We start from the raw sequence: 24,475 nt of genomic DNA on the forward strand, positions 1-24,475 counted from the left end.
CTGGGTTTTCTTCTTGTTGTTGTTTGGTTTGGGTGCTGAGAATGAACTCAGGGCCTTGCACATGCTAGGCGCAAGCTCTACCACTGAGCTACACATCTCCAGTACCTGATACTGCCCTATTTTGTTCTCCAAGGTGCTTTAAAGATGTGGTCCCTGCTGGGTATGTGGCACTGCATGTAATCTCAGCACTCAGGAGCCTGAAGCAGGGAATAATGAATGCCATGGGCCTTGGCTACATAGTGAGACCCGTCTCAATATATATATATATGTGTGTGTGTGTGTGTGTGTGTGTGTGTGTGTGTGTGTATACATACATATATATATAAATAAAAATAAAAAAAGAGTTGTCCCTTTCTTGAGGCTTAAATTTTTAAAAAAAAAACACAATGTGAGCTAGGGATATGGCTCAGCAGCTTGCCACATAAGCCTACAACTTGAGTTCAATCCGAGGAACCAAGGTAAAAAAACAGATCCGGGCAGTGGTGGCACACGTCTTTAATCCCAGCACTCAGGAGGCAGAGCCAGGCGGATCTCTGTGAGTTTAAGGCCAGCCTGGGCTACAGAGTGAGTTCCAGGAAACGTGCCAAAGCTACACAGAGAAACCCTGTGTCGAAAGAAAAAAAAAAACAAAAACCAGATGCAGTGGCCCTCCTGGGCAAACCTAGCACTCCAAAGGGGAAATGGGAGGTAGAGGCAGGAAAATCCCTTGAAGGCTCTGGCCAGCCAGCCTGCAGCATACTACACACAGCAGAAACAAGAACTGTCTCAACAAGACAGAAGACAATGACTTCTGGAGAAGTTGTCCTCTCTCTCTCTCTCTCTCTCTCTCTCTCTCTCTCTCTGTCACACACACACACACACACACACACACACACACACACACACACACACCACAAAATATATAAGAAAAACACTGCAAGAGAAATCCCTATTTACTCCGATCTTCACACTTTTTATTTTACCCAATGTAACCCTTGACTTTAGGGGATGCCCTCGAGCACAGACTCCTGGGAGGAACTGAAGGGCTCCTATGAGTCCAGTGATAGAGCACATGCTTTATTGAAGATCCAGGATGCAATGCCCAGCATGAAGCAAAATAAAAATCTGAAGTCTAGTGTTCCAATTCTAGCTCTGCCACCTCTGCTGTGTGGCCCCTGGTGAGTGACTTCCGCTCCTGGGCTTTCGTTCTCTTTCAATAAGATGTGGGGCTGAGGGTGGGCAGCAGGGACCAGATCCTATGGGAAAATAAAAGCAACTGAGTAGACTTGGTTGGTCACACTGGTGTGTATGATTGGACAGTGCCTCCTTCCCTGAAACGCTTGAGGGCAGGCATGGAACCGGAGGCGGCCTGAGGAAGCTGAGGAGGGAGGGCAAACAGCCTGTGCCCGCAGACTGCCAGTGCCAGTATGGTCTAACGATGTGACTGTCACTCTGGTGAGTGGACAGGGAAAGAGGGTTGTAGGCTGAAGGGGCCACAGCAAGGGCCTGCTCAAGCAAACCTATGTATCGTTGCTTCTATGTCGCAAAATAGAAGACTCCAGAGCACCAAAGATCTTGATGGCCTCCTCAAACTCGATCCCCCTATTAAAATACCGACACTCCCTTCAGAGGGACAGACAGAAACAGTTGGTGAAGGCAGAGGGTTGCGCTTATTAGTATAGCTCGACTTCCTGGCAGGGCCCCATTACAAGCTACCTCTAAAACTGTGAGAGGGTGGGCTCAGTCTTGAGGAGGAGTCTGAGATGAATGGACAGAGGTATCCAAGCTCAAATGCTCCCTGGCTTCGGGCCAAGCAGCTGGCAGGTTCATCTCTCTCCCCAGGGTCCCCACAAACACCACTTCCGGGCCTCCTGTCTCAATCTGGGCTCTTCCTGCCTGGATTTCTATTCCCATGCCTGCCCTTTCTCTGCAGAGCTTTCTCCCTCGCATCACAACCCTTATTTCGCTCTCTTCGGCTCCCTGTCTGTTTCTGTTCCCCTCCTTTCGTCCTCCCCTGCTTCTCTTCCTGGCCATCTCTCATCAACCCTGGAATAGGTCTCCCATGCCGGGTGTATTCCCTCCTCTGCACCCCCCCACCCCCGCCTTAGCTCTCACCCCTGCACCTCATTCTTAGTATTCCTCTCGCCCTCCCGGTCTCCCCAGCATCTCTCCTCCCCCACCTGGCTCTGGCCTCCCCCTGCCTCCCCATCTTAAGCTCAGACTCCTCCCCCTGGCTCCTCTCCCCTCCCCTCCGCCTCACTCCACTCCCTGCCTGCATGCCAGGGTTTCTTTCCACCGTGGGGGTCTCTGAGCCTCCTATTCTCCTCTCCACCTGCCTTCTTCCTCACCTCAGGGGTAGTGAGCCCCCATTTTTTTTCTGCCGGGGCATCCTCTCGCCAGCCTGATCATTGCCACTGACTCTCCTCCCCACCCTCTCCTCCTCTCCGCTCCTCTCTGCCCCTTTAAATCTGCCTGGCCCAGCCTCCCCCTTGATGCTGGGTTTGGAGCAAACATTGATTTGTGCTGGGATGGAATTGGAATTTTGATTTTTTTTTTCCTCTCCCAACCATAAGAAGAAAAAAACAAAAACACCCCCTCTTGATAGCCCCCTCCTCTTTCCCATCCAGCTCCCAGCTCCTCTTTGCTGTCTCCGTTCAAGGCAGATTTTTTTCCCCCTACACTCATTCTCACCCCCCACCCTGCCACTGCCTCACCCTCAACACTAGCCTGCACCTTCGGCCGAGGAGAGAGAGGGGACTCTCCCATAGCTCCCCCACCTCCCTTCTCTGGCTGTAGCAGTCTTTCCGGAAGGGAAGGGGGCTTGGCTTGTCCTGGGGTGGTGTGAGTGGAAGAACCCTGCCATGGAAACTGCGCCCGGGAGGCAGCCTGAGCCCCAGCCCACATGGTGAGTAACCTGTCCCCTCCCTTTCGCCAGTCTGCCCACCCCTACCCTCGTCGTCCCCCCCCCCATCCCCATTCTATCGTCGGCCCACCTGGGTCCGGATTTCCAGCTACATTTTTTACCTCCCGCCTCCCCCGCACCCGGGTTTGCTAGCGAAGCCAAAGAATCAAGGCAGAGGGGTCCAAAGAGCCAGGAAAGCAGGTGTCGGAAGACCCTGCCCAGGCCCCTCCCAAGTCCCCCACCTCCAGCTGCCATCCACACTCCACACTCGGGGGTTCTAGGTTGGAGAAGTAGGACTCGGGATGAGGGGTGGGACCCCCTAGTCCCGGGAGGCGCCCTCTACAAGTTGGGAGGGATGGGAAAGCCCCCTTGCCCTCACCGCTTGGGAGCAGCTGAAAGATGCTGCTCAGGGGGGATGGGAGGAGGGCTGGAAGGCGGTGCTGATGCCCTAGAGCCACCGGCAGGGGAGCGGCAGGCCAAGAAGGGGACCTCGCTCTCCACTTGCCTCGCTTTCTACTTGCACCCCTCTTTCTCCACAGCCACTCAGGATGAGGGTCCGGCCCTGCCTGCCCGCGCTGGGGCCCCTCCGCCCAGCCCCGGTCTAACTGCCCCCGCCCCCAGGCCTCGCCCGGCCCCCAGGCCCCCAGCCGGCTCTCCAGCCCCAGGATGCGCTGAGCCGCCGGGGGGCTGAGGCCGCGCCAACTACATGCATGTCCCCCGGGGGCAAGTTCGACTTTGACGACGGGGGCTGCTACGTGGGGGGCTGGGAGGCGGGGCGGGCACATGGCTACGGCGTGTGCACCGGGCCCGGCGCCCAGGGAGAGTACAGCGGCTGCTGGGCGCACGGCTTCGAGTCGCTGGGTGTCTTCACGGGGCCCGGCGGACACAGCTACCAGGGCCACTGGCAGCAGGGCAAGCGCGAAGGGCTGGGCGTGGAGCGCAAGAGCCGCTGGACCTACCGCGGCGAGTGGCTGGGCGGGCTGAAGGGGCGCAGCGGCGTGTGGGAGAGCGTGTCCGGCCTGCGCTACGCCGGGCTCTGGAAGGACGGCTTCCAGGACGGCTACGGCACCGAGACCTATTCCGACGGAGGTGCGGGGCCCGGCCCACTACTCTCTGCCCGTCCGCGTGCGCCTCCCGCCGGCCTGCGGCGCGGGTGTCTTCCCCAGGCTTCCGCCCTCCACGCCCTGCTGCTCCCATCCTCCATCCTCCATCCTCCTTCCCCAGCCATATGCGTGCGGTGCGCCAGCCTTCTGTTTCCAGTGTTCCCGTGTGTCCCTCACACCATCCCCCAGCCCAGGACCCCAGCCCCCATCTTCCTGCCTCTCCCACCGCCACCATACTCATAACTTCCTCTTTTGGGCAGTCTCCTGCATGCTTCTCCCTCACCCCAGTCTGCCTGCCCCTCCCACCTGCCCTCTCTACCTGCCTGACCCCGCTCCACCTAACATGTATTCTCCCAGTCAGCTTGTACCCTGCCGTCCTGTTTGCCTGTCACGTGCTTTTTTTTTTTTTTTTTTTTTACATACCACCACCTGTCAGCCTGTGCATCACAGCCTCTGGGCCACCTGTCCTTCATGCACTCCAGCCTGCCGGTTTCTCTGCCTTTCCCCAGTCCACTGACACCTGCCAAAATCCACATATGTTATGCTACCTACCTGACTGCATCTGCTCTTCCACACTTACCAGCGAGGCCTGGCCTGTCCCTTCCCACACCTCTACACTAACTGCTACCGCCACTCTTACCTGTCCCTTGGGCTTCCAAGGGCTTGGGGACCACGGATTGCTGGGTTTGGGAGCCCGGTGAAGCGTTCTGACTCTTTTCACTCCTGTACATCCACAGGCACCTACCAAGGCCAGTGGCAGGCCGGGAAGCGCCACGGCTTCGGGGTGCGCCAGAGTGTACCCTACCACCAGGCGGCGCTTCTGCGCTCACCCCGCCGTACCTCTCTGGACTCGGGCCACAGCGACCCCCCGACGCCGCCTCCGCCCCTACCCCTACCAGGAGATGAAGGAGGTAGCCCAGCCTCCGGCTCCCGAGGCGGCTTCGTGCTGGCGGGGCCAGGGGACGCCGATGGGGCGGCCTCCCGTAAGCGCACCCCAGCAGCAGGTGGATTCTTCCGCCGTTCACTGCTGCTCAGCGGGCTCCGGGCTGGTGGGCGCCGCAGCTCCCTGGGCAGCAAGAGGGGATCTCTACGCAGCGAGGTGAGCAGCGAAGTGGGCAGTACAGGACCCCTGGGCTCCGAGGCCAGTGGGCCCCCTATCCCAGCGCCACCTGCCCTCATCGAGGGCTCGGCCACTGAGGTGTATGCTGGTGAGTGGCGTGCAGACCGGCGCAGTGGCTACGGAGTGAGCCAGAGATCCAACGGGCTGCGCTACGAAGGCGAGTGGCTGGGCAACCGAAGGCACGGATATGGGCGCACCACCCGGCCCGATGGCTCCCGTGAGGAGGGCAAGTACAAGCGCAACCGGCTCGTGCACGGGGGACGTGTCCGCAGCCTCCTGCCTCTGGCTCTGAGACGGGGCAAAGTCAAGGAGAAGGTGGACAGGGCTGTCGAAGGTGCCCGTCGAGCTGTGAGTGTTGCCCGCCAGCGCCAGGAAGTCGCGGCTGCCAGGTGGGCATCTGGTGCATAGATAGAGCAGGGCTTTAAAAGGAGAGGACCGTCTGGGTAGTATGCTTAAAGGAGAACTAAAAGCCAAGGCCTACAGCCTTGCGGGGAAGCATGAGCAGGCCTACGTCCAGGTAGTTGTAGCCCTAGGAGTTGGAATGTTTAGACCTGAGGCTGGAGGCCGGTGTGGGAGTAACTTTGGGTGGCTGAGCGTTGGAGGGAGGTAGTAAGACTGCGCCCCAGTGTGTTTTGTAGAGATGTGTGTCTGTGGAATCCATGGTGTAGCTTGTAGAAAGAACGCTGCTTTGGGCAGGCCCCGAAACCTCTGGGTTTTCCTGGTCTTCCTCTTGCTCAGCTCACCCAGCCTTCAGGCCTCAGGCTAGGAGCATCCATCCTGGACCACACACTGTAGTCTCTTCCTCACTAGCTCCCAGACTGGTTTTATTTCAGCCTTGGCCCTGGAGGAGGTCTCGTGTTTGCAGCTGAAATCCATTCTCTACCAGCTTTTCTTTCTCCGGCTCGTTTTGCTTAGGTTTGAAGGGAGGAGTCTTGGCTCTAGAGAAGATTTTTTTTTTCTTTCAGTAAATCAGATTACATTTCCATGCATCAGAGCCTTGTTATCTAAAGCAGTGATGACCAATAAGAATATAACGTAAGCAAGGTGTGGTGGTGCACACCTTTAATCCCAGCATTCAGGAGGCAGAGGCAGGCGTTTGAGGCCAGCCTGGTCTACAGAGCAAGTCACAGAACAGCCAGGACTACACAAAGAAACCTTGTCTCAATAAATAAATAAATAAAGATTAAGAGACACGTTAAATTAATTTTAATAACATATTTGTATTTAAGCCATATTTCCAAAATTTTATCCTTTCGGTCAATTTAATATAATGTACATTCCTTCTGGATTCTTTAAAATAGTGCTAATATTTTTCACTTAACAGCACATCAGTCCTGTTTGAGACCAGCCACATTTTGAGTGCTTAATAGTTCCATGGATTCTGACTGCTGAATTAGATAGCACAGATCTAAAAATAACCAAAATTCATTTGGAATGAGACTCAAAAGACCCTTGCTTTATATAGTTCACACCCATTTGAATTGGTATGTATTGTTCCCTTTAAAGGGGATGAGGACACTTCAGAGGGCCAGTGATCAGGATATGCCCAAATATGTATCAATGAATTTATGTAATAGGCAAGTTGTTGTTGGTTGGTGTGCACATGTGTGAATATGATAAAGTATGAACATGTATGAACATCCTGAGTAGATGACTGGGGCAGAGAATATGCATCTGTAGATATGTCTGAGTGTATGGGTACTAGAAGCTGGGGCCTTAAGACAGGACCGAGGGAGGTCAGAGCATCATGGAACATTTTGAGCTAGATAGGGTGGAGGCATGTGCAGGGAAAAAAAAAAAAAAAAAAAAAAAAAAACACTGATCTCACTAACTAGAAGATCAGGCAGTGGGAAGAAGCTGGCTGTCGCCCCAGCAACAGGCCTGGCAACCCTGATTGGCTGCTGGCTGCCATGGTAACAACAGAGCCTCAGCAGCAGGTACATCTGCCAGGTAGCTTGAGTCTGGCCTGATGCCTGAGCACAGACTAAGTCTACTGCCTAGGCTTGATAATCCACACCCTTCCATGTCAAGAGCCACAGGTTATTGTCATTTTCGTGGCCATCTACATAACTCAGTGCGACCCAAGGGTGAATGAACCTCAGAGCTGCTCGGAATCCAGCTCAGTTCCAGAACAGGGTTAGTCATAAACATTCTGAAAACCCTGAATGTCCCTCCGAGTAAGCTCTGAAATCCTTAACCCACCCGCTTTGAAGGAAGGAAGCTGACCATATGCCCAAGGTACACAGTAGGAGGTTCACCTAGAATTATAGTGGGCGTCACCAACCACCAGATACAGACTGCCTTTCTTGGATGAAAAAACAAAGCAAAACAAAACCAATGACCAAAAAGAGTCCCGAGTCTTAACCAGCCAGACCCATATCAGGTACATCTGATCATTTCTGCTCCTTTGTCCTTTACTTCAGTCCGAATTACAGAAGCAGCTGGGTGATTCTAACCCACCCAGCAGCAGAGGGTGAAATGGAGGGGAGAACAGAGGAGGCATCTGAAAACAGAGCACTGACAAACAGTAACGGAGCAAGGACTGCCAGCCAAGTGAGCTGACCATGAGGCGCAGGCCAGGGAGCCAGTGGAGCACAGGAGGCAGGCTGAATTTACATAGGTGTAGCTGCAGGGGTGAAAGAGCCTGCACGTTGGCAGGGAAGGGGGGTGGAGGGGGGTGGGGAGAGGCGGTGCCCGAAACAGAAGAGTGTGAGGACAGAAGAGGCCAGAGGAAAGCAAGATGAAAACTTTTCCTGCCGGGAAACCTAGACTGGTTGAAGCAGGGTTAAATAAAGAGGGCCTGCAGCGGGAAATGGGCGAGAGAAGAGGAAGGGATGGGTGAACAGGGTGGGGGTGTCCATCACTATTAGAGCAGGGTAAGGGTACTGGACAGCGCCTTGCATCCCATAGAAAGGTGTCTGACCCCAGGGGGCAGGAGAGGCTGGTAGGATCCAGAGGTACTAACAACGGGGCCGCCCCAGAGCGGCCATGACGGCAAAGGCTCATAAGGCAGGAGCAGGACAGCAGTAGACTTGAGAGGGAGCTGACCCTGCAGCAGGAAGAAGGAGGCGTTGCTACAGGACGGAAAGGTAGAAGGGTGTGAGAGGAGTGTGTTGACAGTGTACAGCCCGGGATTAAGTGAAGACACCAGCCAGGGAGCTGCCCTGGCCCGCTGAAGGTGGGCAGCAGCCGGCCGTGTGCAGGGGCCTGAGGACTCTGAGGACTCGGGAGGTAGCTCACCTCAGGCAGATGTGATGTGGTGGGGACAGGGTAAGGGGCTGGAGCATCAGAGCATGGATATACACTGATGTGGGGGGAAAGTCAGACGAGTCCCTGTCCCTGGGACCCAACAGGGCAGCAGACGCCCTCCTAAAAGCAGTGGCAGCCAGCAGCGTCGCCGAGAAGGCTGTGGAAGCGGCAAGGATGGCCAAACTGATAGCCCAGGACCTGCAACCCATGCTAGAGGCCCCAGGTGAGGCGGGGGCATCCTGTTCCCTGGGGAGCTGGAGAGGCTCGGGGCGGGGGGGGGGGGGGGGGACATGGAGATGGGGGGGAGATGGAAGATAAAAGGGGCTGGAGGGTGTCTGAGAGGTGGAACCGAGAATGTCTGAGGCATGGTAAGGGAAGGTTTGGGGTCTGGTGATGAGAAACTATGAACCTGGAGGTAACCAGAACCCTGGAAAGTACTAATCAAGGAATAAGCTGCACGCCTCTCTGGCTCCCGGCCAGTTAAGCCCCCACTGATTCCTAGCTGTTCCTGCGCAGGCCGCAGACCCAGACATGATTCAGGAGGTTCTGACACAGAACCTTTGGATGAGGACAGCCCTGGGGTATACGAGAATGGACTGACTCCCTCAGAGGGCTCTCCGGAACTGCCCAGCAGCCCTGCCCCCTCCCACCAGCCTTGGCGAGCCCCTGCCTGCCGGAACCCACTGTCTCCTGGAGGGGACTGGGGTCCCTTCTCCAGCCCTAAAGCTTGGCCCGAGGAGTGGGGCGGTCCTGGGGAGCAGGCAGAGGAACTAGCCGGCTATGAGGCTGAGGATGAGGCCGGGACGCAGGGTCCAGGACCCAGAGACGGTTCCCCACTTCTCGGAGGCTGCAGTGACAGTTCAGGAAGTCTTCGAGAGGAAGTGGGGGAAGATGAAGAGTCCCTGCCCCAGCTGAGGGCCCCAGGGGGCTCAGACTCTGAGCCTGTCACCACGCCAGTTTTGAGGGGCCTGTCTTCAAGGGGTCCTGATGCTGGGTGCCTGACAGAAGAGTCTGAGGAGCCTGCTGCCACCGAGAGGCCTGCCCAGCCGGTGAGCCCCCCTTTATGCCCTCTTATTTTCAATGCCCTGCCTCCCACCCCTTCCAGACTTCTGTATAATCCCCTGAGGGACTTCAATTTCCACCCAGCTTCCTCTCTGCCTGGCCAGTCTTGGACCATATCCCACTTTATGAAAAAGATAACTTTCCAGCTCCAAGGAACCTTGGAGACCTTCAAGTCCAGCCCTCCCAGAGGACAGCTAGGGAACAGACCCCAGGCACCTAAGTAACCTGCCCCTAGCTACAAACTAAGAATTAATGGTAGAATCAGAACACTTTTTCCTGGTCTCCTTCCATATCATTTCCAGTCCCAGTTTCCTGCTCCACCCCCAGCCCCACCTCCATACTTTCTCTCTTTGGTGCCCAGAAATAGGAAAAAATTGTTCCTCCCCCCACCCTCATTCTCCCTCCCTCTCCTGGGAAGAAGGGAATGGGGGTGGGGGGAGGCAGAAAATCGGGAGAGGCAGGCGGAGAGTTTCTCCAGAACCCTCTGCTCTGATTGGATTCCAGGCCTTCTCCCATCTCCTAGCAACCACATCCTCCCTCAGCCTTACTGCAGTACTGGCCGCCGCTGCCAATGTCTGCTCCTAAGGCCAGGCACCTTCTGCTTTGCCCACATGCTATGCTGAGGATGGAGGAGGGTGGTGGTGGGAGGTGGGAGGTGGGAGGAGGGGGTGCCGTCTGTCTTCCGAGTGTGAGGGCAGGGCCCTGTGGAGGAAGAAGGGTGGTGCCCCATGATCTGAAATGGGGGTGGGCTCTTCTGCCCTTACCTGTGCAGGGAGGTTTGTGGGACCCTTCGGCTTTGTCACTAAAGCCAGGACATGGAGGTGGGACCTAGCAGTTGGCTTCAAGGACTGAACCCACTTCACCCTCTGTCTCTATAGGGAGCTGCCAACCCCCTGGTGGTGGGAGCCGTGGCCTTGCTGGACCTCAGCCTGGCGTTCCTGTTCTCCCAGCTCCTCACCTGAGGCACATCCCGGCTCCTCCTGGCTCTGGTTGCCTGCCTCTCCACCCACTCTGACCTGCCTTTTTCTCTTTCCCTACTAGTTGGGTTTCCTCTTTCCTTTCCTCCTTTATTTTGGTCTCCTGCTTCCCGGTTCCCTCTCTTCTTTGAGATGGTCTCATTTCCTCTGGACCTGTTTCTGGTCTCCCCTGTTTTCTCTCCCGCCCCAACCCTTCTTTCTCTAGATTGTTTACATATGAAGGGCTGTTCTCCCTCAGAGTTGCAGAGTCGGCTCTCTTCTCTGAGACACACAAATCTAAGTCAGACCATTGCCCCCATGTCCGCCCCAACCTCTTCTTTAAATCAAGACTTCACCAAGGGTGGGGGTTTGGTGTCCTGAGGAGTCTCCTGGAATCTGAGTGGAGGTGACTGAATGCCAGACAAGGCACTGGCTGAGCCGCTTGGGGCTTACTGGCCCAAATGGAAAACTGCAAGAACAGTCACCTCCACTCATGCCTCCCGGAACCCACTAAGTTCTTGCCTAACTTGATCCTTCCCCGAGGGGGAAAAGGGGAGTGAACAACAGAACACTCCCTAGATGCTCCCTCCCCTCCCTCAGCCAGTCCCCCTTCCAACCCCCAAGGATGGCATGTCATGCCAAGAGCAATGTGAAAAGCAACAAAAACTATTGGGTGCACCAAGCCCTCTCCGACTCTGCCACTCACCTCTCTATCCTTTTCTGCCCCCCTAAAAATTTATTTGATTGGTCTGGACTCACTTGTGGCCTTTGATTAAACTCCTAAGGGGCCTGAAGAAGACACTTCTGCAGAGGGTTAGAGGCACCGGAGCAAGGGAGGACTCTGCTCCTCAGTTCTGGCAGTTGTGGGGAGCACTTCTAGAGGATAGAGCCAAGAAAGAGCCGGAGGGCAGCAGAAGCTGCAAAGAGTCTAGTGTTTCCAAACCGTCACGTCAGAATCCTGTGAGATGGGAAGACAAAAGAGATCCAAAGAGGCCAATGTCTCCCACACTTCCCAGGCAGGGCAGAGGTGGGCGTCAACCCCAGGTGAGAAGTGGGTGAAGAGCCCTGTTTGAGATATGGCTGATCCCTGTTACTAGCTTTTCCCCTGGGGACAGAAAGCTCTACAGGAGGGAACTTTGGGGCCCAGGGGAACTTTCCTTTCCTGCATGAGGCAGAGGCAAGCTGCCTGCCCATCCCCTTCCTCAAGGAATGGCCTAGCCCAGGAATGCCCACCACACACACTCTTCTTATTTTTCTAGTCAACCTCTGTTTACTCCTTGGCCTGCCTTCCTCCTCCCTCCCTTCTCAACCTTTACTTCTGATTTCTACTTCATGGAATTTGGGATTGACGTTATACAACAGTGCCGCCAACACCAAGTCTTGCAGGAAAAAAAAAATACAAAGAAATTTAACAAAAAAAAAAAAAGGTATATTAATAAAAAAGTTCCAAAAAGGGGGGGACTGTCATCTCCTTTGGGGTGCGATGATTTCAAATTCAAGCTCTCTGAGTGTCACCTGGTGGGGTGGGTGAGAAAGGAGGCCCCTTGGGGAGCCACAGTGCTGTAACAATTCTAGGCTCCTTTCCCAAAGTGCCAAAGACTGAGGCCAGAGGTCAGAAATCTCAAGACGTCTCAGCGGGGCGGCCCTAGAGGGGCGGGGTCCCGTGGTAGAGGCGGGGAAGAGGGAAGGACCCGGACCAAGCACCAACCCCAGCTCTGTCCCATACCAGGAAGTGCTGGGTGGGTGGAGGGGGGAGAGAAGCAGAGTTGACAGCGAAGCCAGGTGAGGTTGGGATCGGGAAACTGATGCCTCCTGAAATGGGAAGGGGAGCAGGAAATCACGAAAAGGAAATAGCGCAGGGATCCAGAAGGAAAACTAGAGATAAGAAATCAGTCCGGGAAGGAAAGCGAGAAATGGACTGGGCTTTAGCGCAGGCTCACTAGAAACTGGCACGGGGTGGGGCGAGGACGCATGCGTAGTGGGGATGTCCTTGCGAGGCGGGATGGTGGCTCTCGGATTCAGGTGGGAGGTATTATGTGGGCACAGTTTTAGGGTGGTGGTGGGACTCGAGCCCTTAAAGAACTTGGCTCAGGGCAATTCTGGCTACCCGGCTGGCATGTGTTAAAGCCTTTCCACTCCCGGGCTCTGCCCCCAGGATGGTGGTGCCTTCGTTGAGACTTCAGGACTTAATCGAAGAGATACGCGGGGCCAAGACTCTGGCCCAGGAACGGGAAGTGATCCAGAAGGAGTGTGCTCAAATTCGGGCCTCCTTCCGCGATGGGGACCCCTTGCAGAGGCATCGCCAGCTGGCGAAACTGCTCTACGTCCACATGTTAGGCTACCCCGCCCACTTTGGACAGGTACTGGCCTCGGATAGCTCCAAAATTTGAGGAAGATGACCAGTGAGGCCCCCTTGCGTATTTGTACCCCATTTGTGTTTCTCCAGTTTTTTGTTTTGTTTGAGACAGGTTCTCTATGTAGCCCAGGCTGGCCTAGAACTGGCAAAAATCCCTGCCTTAGTTTCAGTGTTGGGGTTTTTAGGCATGCCCCACTCCGCCCAGCTAAATCCATTAGTTTCTCAGTCTTTTATCCATTACCGTACTGGTGATTCCTTAGCCAGCCCCGTTCTTGGCACCTCCCCAGCCTCTCCCAGCCTCCCTTCCTACACAGGTCCCTGAAACGTGCCTGCCGTCATCTGGATCTCCACTTAAACTTCTGGTTAAAGAGACGGTGATGAAATAAGATTCCTCACCAGTTAATCTGGCTTTAAGGAGGATGTAGCCGGAAAATTAGTGCTGTGGTTTCACACTACCCTTCCTGGTCTGCCTCCTTCCCTGTAGATGGAGTGCCTGAAACTGATCGCCTCCCCCAGATTCACAGACAAGAGGGTGGGCTACCTTGGGGCCATGCTTCTATTGGATGAGAGGCACGATGCCCATCTGCTCATTACCAACAGCATCAAGAAGTGAGAGGGTTCTGGGGCACTTGAAATCAGGGCGTTGGGAGAGTGGGAACTGCCAAATCCCAGAGGGCTGCCTGCTATCAGTACTGGGAAGAACTGGTTTTCTTCGGCTTGACCGACCATCCTTCCGAACCCTACAGTGACCTGAGCCAAGGGATTCAGCCAGTTCAGGGTCTGGCCCTGTGTACTCTGAGCACCATGGGCTCTGCTGAGATGTGCCGAGACCTAGCCACTGAGGTGGAGAAGCTGCTCCTGCAGCCCAGCCCCTATGTGCGTAAGAAGGTGAGATGTAGACCTTGAGACCCTTGCCTCTCCGGAAGCTGTTCCCAAGCAGTCACGTGGAAGAGGTGTGGAGTCTAATTTGGTGGCCCTCTCTGAGGCCCTTGACTTCTGCAGGCCGTTTTGACCGCTGTGCATATGATTCGGAAGGATCCTGAGCTCTCCAGCATCTTCCTCCCACCTTGTGCCAAACTGCTCCATGAGCGCCATCATGGTAAGGGCACAGGGCTCGCCACCGTCCGCTTCAGGTCTGGCTAGGAATAGATGAAGTGAAAAGCAAATCAGGAAATCCCGCTCGTTGGACAAGGGTGGTGCACACATACAAACACACGTGTAGTAGACTGCCCCATGGCCTGGCCCACCATTCACTGCCCCACCCTGACCCCAGGCATCCTGCTGGGCACCATCACGCTGATCACCGAGCTCTGTGAAAGAAGCCCTGCAGCCCTCAGGCACTTTCGCAAGGTGGGCTAGTGAAGGGGCAGGCCGTGGGGTAGGCAAAGGTGGGCGGTGGGTGAGGAATTGGGACTGATGGTTGAGAAGAGAGGAGGGATGCCCAGACAAGGCTGCCTGTGCCCTTCTTCTTCCCAGGTAGTACCCCAGCTGGTACAGATCCTCCGGACTCTGGTGACCGCGGGATACTCAACAGAGCACAGCATCTCTGGAGTCAGCGATCCCTTCTTGCAGGTAGGCTGAGAGTTACTTGTAGCCCAAAACGGAGGACTTCACAGGAAGACCATAGCCAGTGGTCACGTCCTCTTTTGGCACAGTCCAAGTGACAGACTCAGGACTGCTTTAGTCATCTTGGGACTGGGGATGGGAAATGGAAGGAGGCTGCTAGAAAGTCAGAAAATCCAGTTTGGTAACCGTATAAAAAAACCTGTTCCAAAGCCGGGTGTGATGGCACAAGCCTTTAGTCCCAGCACTTGGGAGGCAGAGGCAGGTGGATCTATGAGAGTTCAAGGCCAGCCTAGTCTACAAAGCAAGTTCCAGGATATCTAGGGCTACACAGAGAAACCATGTCTCAAAAACAAAACAACAACAACAAAAAAAAGGACTCTCCAGACTCCCCTGACTCTACCCAAGTCTGATCTCTTCCCAGGGCCAAGGGATCTGTGGAGGTGAGAGGGAGGGATTGCCCACAGTGTTAGGTCTTTCCACCTCAGGCTCATGACATTATCCTATAAACCCCTCTAATCCAATCTCAGGTCCAGATACTTCGTCTGCTTCGGATCCTGGGACGGAACCATGAAGAAAGCAGTGAGGCCATGAATGACTTGCTGGCCCAGGTGAGAGGCACCCCTTAGGCATGTGGTTTCATAGGGTTCATCAGCCCTGGACATTCCTCACATGACCCCTTATCATGCAGAAGTCATATAATTGCCGTTCTGTGCCCCGTAAACCAATAAATTCCATGCAGGAAGGATATAGTCTGTCACTGTGCTATTGCCCTAGTGGGTAGGCAGGTCCTAACATATAGTGGGGTTCATGGAACTTTGTTAGGGGCTGAAGGAGGAACAGAGAACACAGCAGTCACCTTCCAGAAATCACAGGGAGACTGGAGCTCTGTGCAGATGTCTCTCTCCCGCCATCCACACAGGTCGCCACCAACACAGACACCAGCCGAAATGCGGGCAACGCCGTCCTGTTGGAGACAGTGCTTACCATCATGGACATCCACTCCGTAGCGGGCCTCCGGGTACCATTATATACCATGTGCTCTCCAGCCATGGTTCCACCTCCCCAGCTGGTCCTGGTCACTGGCTTTTCCCCAGCACCCATCAATGGAGGAGATCCCACTCACAAGTGGCTTCTTCTCTGACCGACCCCACCTTCTTCTTCCAATAGGTCCTCGCTGTTAACATTCTTGGCCGTTTCTTGCTCAACCATGACAAGAATATTAGGTAACAACCCCCAGTGTCTGGCTAGATTGTACCACTGTACATCTAGCCCTCTGCATTCCTCCGTCTTGATCCATCTAATCCTTCCCTATCCTGGAGGCAACACAGGATGTCCGGGCAGATGTGACATGGCCTCTCTTACTCCGACCAGGTATGTGGCCCTGACATCATTGCTCCGGCTGGTGCAGTCCGATCACAGTGCTGTACAGCGTCACCGGTCCACCGTGGTCGAATGTCTACAGGAAACAGATGCCTCCCTTAGCAGGTAAGCAGAGGGAGAACAGGGCAGAGGACCCTGCCTGGTGGCTGAAACGCAAACCAGCTTCAAAGCAGCTGGAGTAAGAACTAAAGAAAAAGATGCCTGGGAACAGTGGACCTAGAGCGGGGTAACCTGGGCCATCTGCACGGACACCTGTCTCCTGCCAGGCGGGCCCTGGAGCTGAGCCTGGCTCTGGTGAACAGTTCCAACGTACGAGCCATGATACAGGAGCTGCAGGCCTTCCTGGAATCCTGCCCCCCTGATCTTCGGGCTGACTGTGCCTCAGGCATCCTATTGGCTGCGGAGAGGTGAGGTGCCGAGTGCCTAGGAGTCAGAGGGTGCGGCCTGGGGAGGGAGGGTGACAGGACTGATGAGTCACGTCCCCTAGGTTCGCTCCAAGCAAGCGGTGGCACATAGACACCATCCTGCACGTGCTGACCACGGTGAGGTGGGGGAGTCAGGGAGCTGGGCAGGAGTGGGCAGAGCTCACTGCTCTGACCTGGCCACATCCACCCCCCTCCAGGCAGGCACCCACGTAAGGGAGGACGCAGTGGCCAACCTGACCCAGCTGATTGGAGAGGCCCAGGAGCTTCATGCCTACTCTGTGCGCCGCCTCTACAGTGCCTTAGCAGAGGACATCTCCCAGGTCTCGCTCCCCTCTCCCCAGCTCCAGCCGACCAGCCTTTTCAACACTAGAATTTGAATGCTTTTCCCCAAGCATAGCGGCCGGAAGATGGCCGAGGACAAAGCCCACCTTTCACTTAGGCTTCTGTCCTAGCCCTGATGCCTACTGACTGCAACTCCAGATACAACTTCCTTTAGGCTCCGCATTCTCAACTTTCTAGAATGCCTATCCCAGGCTGTCTTCAGGATCAAATGAGATATATTAAAACTTGGCACATGTATTCATTTCTCTTATTGCCACCAGTGCCGGGGGGATTAACAGGTGCCAGCCGATATCTGTAACTCCCCTCTGTCAGTTTGAATAGAGTGGGCAGCAAGCATCCCGGTTTGCTCCTGAGAGAGCGAGCCTGTCAGGGCTCTGTCATGTGACCAGGCCATGTAGTTTTGATGCTTGCCCACCAGAGGGCAGTAGGACCCAAAATGCCAGGACAGCTTGCTAACAAACTTAACCTTTCCCTCCCTCCCCTACCCACCCCTCCGTCCTTTCACTGTAGTAAAGGGATGCAGTGGGGTCTAGGAGAAAGGAGGCCCCCAACTAACTCAGCAGTGTCTCTTCTCTCCTACAGCAACCACTGGCGCAGGTGGCAGCCTGGTGCATTGGCGAGTATGGGGACCTCCTGCTGGAGGGTAACTGTGAGGACACCGAGCCTTTTCAGGTGAGACCTGAGCAGCAAGAGGTTCACTGGGGAGGATTCGTGAGGACAGACAGGACCTGTGGTCCTGACCTGCTGTCCACACCTGAAGGTGGAGGAAGAGGAGGTGCTAGCGCTCCTGGAGAAAGTGCTACAGTCCCACATGTCCCTACCAGCCACCCGAGGCTATGCTATCACAGCTCTCATGAAGCTCAGCACCCGGCTCCGGGGAGATAACAAGTAAGAAGGGGGTCCCAGCCCTTGAGTGATGTCCCTTCATTGTGGCTACTAGTCTTTGAACTCTCCAGGCACACGCCCCTACCCCCCCACACACCCCTAGTCCTTAGGAATCTGCTTTTAAGCCCGGTATATTAGATGTCTCCTTACTCTGTGAGGCTGCTCCCTTCCCTCTCATCCTGGAGGGGAAGAGCAAGCCGCCTGCCCTTGCCTCTCACACGCCACGCTGTGGCCCAGTCGTATCCGCCAGGTGGTATCCATCTACGGGAGCTGTGTGGATGTAGAGCTTCAACAGCGGGCTGTGGAGTATAACGTACTCTTCCAGAAGTATGACCACATGAGGTATGTCCAGAAACCCACATGTAGAACTCCAAACTCTATCCTCTCCCAGGGCTCCCTTCTGGATACGAGAGTGGAAGCTTGCTCTGTGGTGAGCATCTCCCACCCATAGTTGACACTAAGCTGGTTCCTCATCGGTTGTCTAAAGACCAGCAACAGAGCACTGTCTTAGGAAACCAGAATGGGGGCTGAAGAGATGGCTCAGAGGTTAAGAGCAGAGGTCCTGAGTTCAATTCTCAGCAACCACATGGTGGCTCACAACCATCTGTAATGAGATCTGGTGCCCTCTTCTGGCGTGCAGACATACATGCAGGCAGAACACTGTATACATAATAAATAAATTTTTTTAAAAAAGGAAACCAGAATGGTGCATGCAACCCTGCATGCCCAGGGCCTTCTATATTCTTAGTCTTCTTCCCAAATGCTTCTCTGAGAGCACAGGGCTCACACAGAGGGACCCTTGCATTCCATCCTCTCAGGGCTGCCATCCTGGAAAAGATGCCTCTCGTGGAGCGCAGTGACCCTCAAGTTGATGAGGGACAGAAGGAAAACAAAGCAGGGCCCCAGCTCTTGGAAGCAGCAGCGCCTGTCCCCACCGAGCCCCAGGTGAGGAGGCTGGAAGACCCGGGTAAGGAGGACTCCTGTGGGTGCTCACGCCTGTCATGACCCTCCTGCCCTTTTCCCCAGGCCACTAAGCTCTTGGATCTGCTTGATCTCCTGGATGACACTTCTGGGCATGCTCAGCATCTTCCACCTCTGGAGCCTTCCCCAGGGGAGGCCTTAGTACAGCTCCTCGACCTTCCCTGTGTACCTCCACCCCCTGGTAAGCCTCTGCAAAGGCAGGTACTTTACAGAAGGTGGGTGGAAATGTGTCATTTCTCGTTCTGAGCCAAGGACGGAGACACCCATCTCAGTAGGCAAAGGTTTCGTTCGTTCCATGCCCGTTCCATCTTGCTTCTCTGTACCGATCTCCCTCGTGTTTCTTATCCCAGTCTACGCTCCTGTTTCTGCTCCAGGCTGTGTCAAATCACTTCCGACTACCCAATCCACTGGCCCCTGCCACTCCCCGCATTCTTCCACCTCAAACACTTGACATTTCATGCTCTCTACCCAACACCTCAAATGACTAGCTCATACGCACTGTTCAGGCTTCAGCTAAATGTCAGCTGTTTTACCCTCCCTCTCCTCTTTAACTTAGTCCTTCCCTGTTACTTTCGACTTTTTGTTCCTAACATCATGGCGATGATCATCTCGCATTTTGTTGTTTCTCTCCTCCCCGCCTCCACTAGGTGGTCGGCTCCCACCTCAGCTTGTCTAGTTTCTCATTAGATCTGGTCACCAATGCAGGGCCAAGATTCGCTTGTTCCGTTTTTTTTTTTTTTGTTTGTTTGTTTTGTTTTTTCTTTCAAGACAGGGTTTCTCTGTGTAGCTTTGCGCCTTTTCCTGGAACTCACTCAGTAGCCCAGGCTGGCCTCGAACTCACAGAGATCCGCCTGGCTCTGCCTCCCGAGTGCTGGGATTAAAGGCGTGCGCCACCACCGCCCGGCCACTTGTTCCGTTTTTATTGGACGACTGGATGCATGTGGTGTGTTAACCTGTGCACTGGGCTGCCTCTCTCCCATCCAGCTCCCATCCCCAGTCTCAGAGTGTTCGAGCGTGAGGGCGTACGGCTGGACCTTTCTTTCATGCGGCCCGTGGAAACCCCGACATTGCTCTTAGTCACTGCCACCACCACCAACTCCTCAAGGGAGGATGTTACCCACTTCGTTTGCCAGGCAGCTGTGCCCAAGGTTTGAAAAAATGGGGTTCGGCCAGGCGTGGTAGCTCGTGCCCGTAATCCTAGAACTTGGGAAGCTAAGGCGGGAGAAATCACTGTTGGAGGCCAACCTGGACTGCATAGGGAGTTTGAAGCCAAGTTGGGCTAGTTGTCACAAAGAAAGAAAAAAATAGGGGTTCAGAGGTGGCACAGACACTCTAGGAGAAAAGACCCGAAAGTAGTGGAGTTGGGTGGGAGGCAGAGTGAAATGGGAAGGGGGTGATGGAGACAGTCATTGGGGAGTTATCCAAAAATGTTTGGGAGCCACTGGGTGTAGAGGACTGCCTGAGCCCAACCGGAGGCCTTACTATGCTCTGCCCAAACCTCCCATGCACAGAGTTTCCAGCTGCAATTACAGGCCCCCAGTGGGGACGCAATTCCAGCTCAGGGTGGCCTTCCTATCACCCAGCTCTTCAGAATCCTCAATCCTAACAAGGTGAGTGGTCAGACCCTGTGGACAAGAGAGATGGGGGCAATCAGGGACCTAACCCTGGTCTCCGCTTCCCTACTTTTAGGTAACTCTGCGGCTAAAGCTGCGCCTCACCTACAACCACTCTGGCCAGCCAGTACAGGAGATCTTTGAGGTGGACAACTTGCCTGTGGAGACATGGCAGTAACTTGCTGTGGTAGTGTGTGGCCGGGGTGTTTCCGGGCTCTTGGTGTCTTATTCAAGGAATGGAAATAAAGATGTACATAAATTGCAAGTAGCAAGGCAACTTTATTCAAAAGCGAAGTGACAGTACAAATCAGAATACACCGTGAAGAGCAGGGGCCACAGTACTCAGGGCCCAGGGTCACTGCCTGGTGCTGCTCTAATGGGGTCTTACGGGAAGGAAGAGGTCATTGCCAAGTGGCATAATTTGAATGGTTCTCTATTTTGATTGACAGGCTTGGATTCTGTAAGCCTTTCTTCACTGTGCATGACCCCTCCCATGATGCATCTGATTTTAGTCATATGCTCATTCTACATAGGCACAGGACGGTAAATAGGAGATTTGCCTTAAAAGTTCACCTAAAGGACATGGTCTACCTTACCCTGCTTGTACCCAAAACCCGTCTAGGTCCAATCAGCTCCCTATTTTCCATACTCGGGTATGTTCTAAAATGTTTGAATACAAACTGTCCACAAAAGGGGAGAGTTTTTATGTCTGCTGGGGGAGGAGAGGCTTATTCCATTGTCTGAAGTGGGACATAAATGTAACTCAGGACAGGTGGGAGTCCTAGGTGTGTTGTTAGAAGGATGTGTGTACACAGTACATGCAGGCGAGGATCCCAGGATGCCAAGTGCACTGTCGGATGAGAGGCGTGTACAGCTCAAACCAAGTGGAGTTCCAGGTTGCCTAGCTGGGGCCTAAACTAGCCTGCCTCATAACTGCCACGGCTCACCTGAAATCTTTCTGCACCCTCAGCTGGGAACACAGCCCTGAGGGCTGACAGCAGGTGGCACTCTGGCCCTGAATTTGTCACCACAATCTGAAGAGACTGCCTCCTGCCCGACAAATAATGAAAGCCTATGAAACCTGAGGTGGGCAGAAAGGCATATTTTGACCTAGTGAGAAAGAAAGTGAGTAGGAACAAGGGTAGAGCCTTCTCCACAGAAGTATGATGTCCTGAAACCCCAGGAACCTGTCTCAACAATGACGATTTTCTTTCTACCCCTCTCTGGGTTGGAGAGCAAAATTTATCTCTAAACTGCCATACAGGGCACTCTACTCTCTGGTCACAGTGACAGACCCAGCAGAATTTCCAGATTTCGAACAGAAGTTCCCAACCATTCCTCCACCTTGTTTCTATTCCCTACACCCCAAGGCAGGGAAATCCCTGCCGCTTCCCCGCATCTCTAACTCAGCTGTAAGGCGGCTTCAGAGCTGCTGGCAGAATCAATGGCATCGACCACGGGAGGGGGGGGTGGCAAGGGATTTTCCTGTGCTTAACTACTGATCACGGCTAAGTGGAAATCCTATAAACACGAGCGGAAATCAATGGAGGCTGCTTAGCGGCCAGGGGAGAGGGGCGGCCCACAGATTGCATCTGACGGATGAGGGAAGCGGTGAGGGAGGGCTTGAGGAAGGGTAGCTGAGAAGGGGTGAAAGACCCGGCAGGACTGGGGACAAAAGCAGCTCTGTTGTGAGGGAAGGAGCACAGTGGGTCCAGGAGTGGATGGCGGCTTCCGAGAGTCCCCTTCCCTCCTAGAAAGTGAACCCTGCTCCCATAAACTGCTGTCAGGATGTTGAGTCCCCTGTGGCTTCGCCGGAACTGTTCGCTTCCAGCAGGCGCTGATAGTCCAGAGGCCTGAAGAGCTGTAGGTATACCATGAGCTTGGCGGGTGCCTTCTCCTGTGCTGGCACTCCTGTGGATGAGGACCATGAGGAAAGAAACAAGTGCAGCCATTAAACACGCTTTCACTTTGCTCCCTGCCCACCCAGCCAGGACTCCAAAGCTGGCAAAGCAGTACCAAGAATGCAGATGCCACCCAAGCAGCTTCTCTAAGCCACCCACTCCCTTGTTGGACTGCAGAGGTGAGACCCCAAACATCTACTCAGTTGGTGGGGCTGGAAAGCCACGCATGAGCCTCTCCTCCGGCAATGAGGAGTGCTGAGGAGGCACCCTGTGCCGTGAAGACAGGGAACCAACTCCTTTCACTTCTCACCCCTCTCTCCCAATCGAGATTCAAGCCCAGCTAGGCGAGCCAAGGAGCTTGGCAATGACGCATGTGCAGTGGAGTACAGAAGAAAACCAAACGCTGTGGGAAGTAAAGGGAAGCAGGGACTGTGGAGTGGCGGTCACAGGGCTCGCTTCTAACTATTGCCCGTATTGTTAATGGACACTGGCGTGCTGACCCGTGGCAGGAAACTCCCTGTGTGGTCTCTAGGGAGGGTCAGCCCTCTAGGGCTGTCAGGACCTAAACCTTAAGCGTGGGGATGAGCTGTCTCTATCAGAGCTAGGCATGGAAAAAGAAAAAAATCTGCCAAAGTCCTCCCCTGCCCCATACAAATGTAATGTTCCTGTCGTTCCTCCAAGCCAAAAGCACTGTCCAGAGGGTGTGGTTCCCTACACCTGGAATCCCAGCACTGGGGTGGATCACAAGTTTAAGGTCTTACCTGGGCTACATAGAAGACTGAAGAAAAGGCCAAGGGAACAATGAGGATGTAGGAAGTTGAAAGAGAAAAATGGAAGTGTGTGGGAAGGATCAAAGCAGAGACCCGATAAGCACAACTGGGGGATTAAATGAGGTGATAGCTAGGAGAAAGAATGGAGACAAGAAGTAAATCCAAATTAGCTCCTATAGAATAGTAAATGATTTACAGCAGTGTAAACAAACTGGAGCTTTGAGAAAGTCGCCTCCAGTGAGGTTGGATGAGAAGCAGGGACAGCATTAAAGAGCTTGTCTCCCTCACCAAGCATGCTGCTGAGCACACACAGAAGGGCCTGTCTCCCTCACCAAGCATGCTGCTGAGCACACACAGAAGGGCCTGTCTCCCTCACCAAGCATGCTGCTGAAGCTCAAGATCTTCTCCAGGGCAGCTCCTACTTCAGCCTTCTCACGAACCATGGCCTCTACCTCACCCACAGCATAGCCGAAGTCTGTCGAATCCAGATCCACTCTGAGCAGTGGCTCCTGTTCATGGGCACCAGATAAGGCCAGCTTCCAGGAACTTCGTGTAGTTATAAAACTAGCTACTTCCTGCAGCTTCAGGGGACCCAAGACGGCAGGCACACCTGCAGCCTCCGGCTCCCCAGTCCCCAGCAGTTCAAAGAGCTGGGCCACAATTGCAGATTCCGATGTGAGTTCCACATACTCATTGTGGGGTCCTGAGATAGCCGCTACTCCAGGGCATTTGAGCTCCCATCCACTACCTTCTCGTTGTCGCAGCCAGTGGTCAGACCGCATAAGGCTTAGCTCAGAAGTATCATAGTAGGTGTCTCGGAAGGTGACCCGGTGTTCCAGGATGCCCCCCAACTCCTGCAGCCTTTCCTCTGTGTCAGGCCCTGGAACAAACTTTCGCTCCACTTCAATCAAGCCCTGGGCCATGCTATCTGCAACACAGTTTGCAAAGAATTCACTGCGTGCTCAAGGGTACAAGTGGTCAGCAGAGACCCCCCCAGTCCTGGATGAACTTAAGAGGCACATACACTGTCTCAGAGCTCTGCCTCAGTGACACAAGGTTCTACTTCGAGATTTCAGCGTGCTGCAATGGTGACAGTCTCCAGTTAAATCCTAGTATTGATACTGTCTTCAACCCAAAAGGCTCCTTCGAAAGCAGGCCGTGATGCTGATGACCTTTCAACATCTTTTCTCTACACCTTGCCACCCAGGCCAGTGGTTCACCGCCCGGAATGTCCTGTCATTCTTCGCACAGCACGGACCAGCTGCACCTCAGAACTCTCTTCAAGACCCCAGGGTCTCCCTCTCCTGGGACCCGGAAATGGGGGAAGGGAACCCACGCTACACCCGCGAGGAATGCCGGGAGCAGTCTCCGGCTCCGGACCTTGGCCCAGGCTCTTTACGCGCGGGTCCGGTCCTAGCACCAGCGGCCATATTAGACCGGTATGGCGATGCCGATGGCAAGCGAGGCCCGAGAGGTCTGTTAGGTTACGTGCGACCCAACTCGGTAGGCAAGAGGAGCGAGACCATCCTCTCGCCCGCTGCTCCTCCTGGATCCTTCCTGGAGCCCGGGCATCGGCCAAGATCTCGAGCCTTAGCGTGAGCCTGGCACCCTGGGCCTGATGCATGATGGGAGATGTAGTTCCAAAGGGCCACCTCACCTTTCATGCCCACCCGTCGCTATGGTGATCAGAAACATGCAATTAGTTGTTGCCAGCGGGACTCTACCTAAAGCTGAACAGGCGGGGATTGGGGGTGGCGAACGTGAAGAGTAGAATGCAGGGAGCTTAGGCTCCAGTCCCCAACCCCTCCCAACGTAAACTGTGGGTGGGCCTGATGAGACACAGCCACTCAGATACTGCAGTTTATGGCTGCCCACTAAGAGCTGG

General features: G+C 54.6%; 3 protein-coding genes and 1 long non-coding RNA gene across 7 annotated transcripts; 2 read left to right on the top strand and 2 right to left on the bottom strand.

Annotated features, from left to right (window-relative positions):
• Positions 1-925: 925 nt before the first annotated feature.
• Positions 926-3,954, bottom strand: LOC128107401 (uncharacterized). Its single transcript, XR_008217068.1, has 2 exons — positions 3,841-3,954; positions 926-1,235 (listed from the first exon to the last, which is right to left on the bottom strand). It is a non-coding gene; the product is annotated as an uncharacterized LOC128107401 (long non-coding RNA).
• Jph4 (junctophilin 4) lies at positions 2,201-11,125 on the top strand. Its single transcript, XM_052733209.1, has 6 exons — positions 2,201-2,884; positions 3,421-3,970; positions 4,722-5,493; positions 8,458-8,576; positions 8,870-9,402; positions 10,294-11,125. The coding sequence occupies exons 2-6, from the start codon at positions 3,592-3,594 to the stop codon at positions 10,375-10,377; spliced, it is 1,887 nt and encodes a 628-aa protein (XP_052589169.1). The 5' UTR covers positions 2,201-2,884; positions 3,421-3,591; the 3' UTR covers positions 10,378-11,125.
• Positions 11,126-12,415: 1,290 nt separating this feature from the next.
• Positions 12,416-20,184, top strand: Ap1g2 (adaptor related protein complex 1 subunit gamma 2). 2 transcript variants are annotated; one of them, XM_052733207.1, is made up of 21 exons: positions 12,416-12,731; positions 13,212-13,336; positions 13,474-13,615; positions 13,730-13,826; positions 14,001-14,077; positions 14,204-14,299; positions 14,821-14,901; positions 15,213-15,311; positions 15,461-15,516; positions 15,665-15,778; positions 15,940-16,080; positions 16,161-16,215; positions 16,296-16,418; positions 17,023-17,112; positions 17,201-17,328; positions 17,563-17,667; positions 18,144-18,270; positions 18,352-18,487; positions 19,291-19,454; positions 19,818-19,916; positions 19,996-20,184. In XM_052733207.1, the coding sequence occupies exons 1-21, from the start codon at positions 12,528-12,530 to the stop codon at positions 20,095-20,097; spliced, it is 2,361 nt and encodes a 786-aa protein (XP_052589167.1). In that variant the 5' UTR covers positions 12,416-12,527; the 3' UTR covers positions 20,098-20,184. The 2 variants fall into 2 exon arrangements, with proteins under 2 accessions (XP_052589167.1, XP_052589168.1); XM_052733208.1 differs by lacking the exons at positions 12,416-12,731; positions 14,001-14,077 and having other exon boundaries at positions 13,221-13,615.
• Thtpa (thiamine triphosphatase) lies at positions 20,179-24,142 on the bottom strand. Of its 3 annotated transcripts, XR_008217061.1 has the most exons (3): positions 22,967-23,513; positions 22,582-22,720; positions 21,720-21,830 (listed from the first exon to the last, which is right to left on the bottom strand). XR_008217061.1 is itself a non-coding variant. In XM_052733211.1 (2 exons), the coding sequence occupies exons 1-2, from the start codon at positions 23,511-23,513 to the stop codon at positions 21,428-21,430; spliced, it is 1,038 nt and encodes a 345-aa protein (XP_052589171.1). In that variant the 3' UTR covers positions 20,179-21,427. The 3 variants fall into 3 exon arrangements, 2 of the variants coding, with proteins under 2 accessions (XP_052589171.1, XP_052589172.1); XM_052733211.1 differs by lacking the exon at positions 22,582-22,720 and having other exon boundaries at positions 20,179-21,830; positions 22,879-23,513; XM_052733212.1 differs by lacking the exon at positions 22,582-22,720 and having other exon boundaries at positions 21,590-21,830; positions 22,967-24,142.
• Between the last annotated feature and the right edge of the window lie 333 nt (positions 24,143-24,475).

The sequence above is a fragment of the Peromyscus californicus genome, unplaced genomic scaffold, assembly GCF_007827085.1.
Source record: "Peromyscus californicus insignis strain IS unplaced genomic scaffold, ASM782708v3 Scaffold_12__1_contigs__length_115047231, whole genome shotgun sequence".
NCBI classification, from domain to species: domain Eukaryota; kingdom Metazoa; phylum Chordata; class Mammalia; order Rodentia; family Cricetidae; genus Peromyscus; species Peromyscus californicus.

Excerpts from the sequence above, each read along its gene's own strand:
- Jph4 (XM_052733209.1), top strand. The coding sequence starts at position 3,592 with ATGTCCCCCGGGGGCAAGTTCGACTTTGACGACGGGGGCTGCTACGTG. Across the intron at positions 5,494-8,457 it reads CAGGAAGTCGCGGCTGCCAG|GGCAGCAGACGCCCTCCTAA; the intron begins GTGGGCATCTGG and ends GGGACCCAACAG. Across the intron at positions 9,403-10,293 it reads CCGAGAGGCCTGCCCAGCCG|GGAGCTGCCAACCCCCTGGT; the intron begins GTGAGCCCCCCT and ends CTGTCTCTATAG.
- Ap1g2 (XM_052733207.1), top strand. The coding sequence starts at position 12,528 with ATGGTGGTGCCTTCGTTGAGACTTCAGGACTTAATCGAAGAGATACGC. Across the intron at positions 13,337-13,473 it reads ATTACCAACAGCATCAAGAA|TGACCTGAGCCAAGGGATTC; the intron begins GTGAGAGGGTTC and ends CGAACCCTACAG. Across the intron at positions 14,300-14,820 it reads TCAGCGATCCCTTCTTGCAG|GTCCAGATACTTCGTCTGCT; the intron begins GTAGGCTGAGAG and ends ATCCAATCTCAG.
- Thtpa (XM_052733211.1), bottom strand. The coding sequence starts at position 23,513 with ATGGCCCAGGGCTTGATTGAAGTGGAGCGAAAGTTTGTTCCAGGGCCT. Across the intron at positions 21,831-22,878 it reads TGTGCTCAGCAGCATGCTTG|GAGTGCCAGCACAGGAGAAG; the intron begins GTGAGGGAGACA and ends CCTCATCCACAG.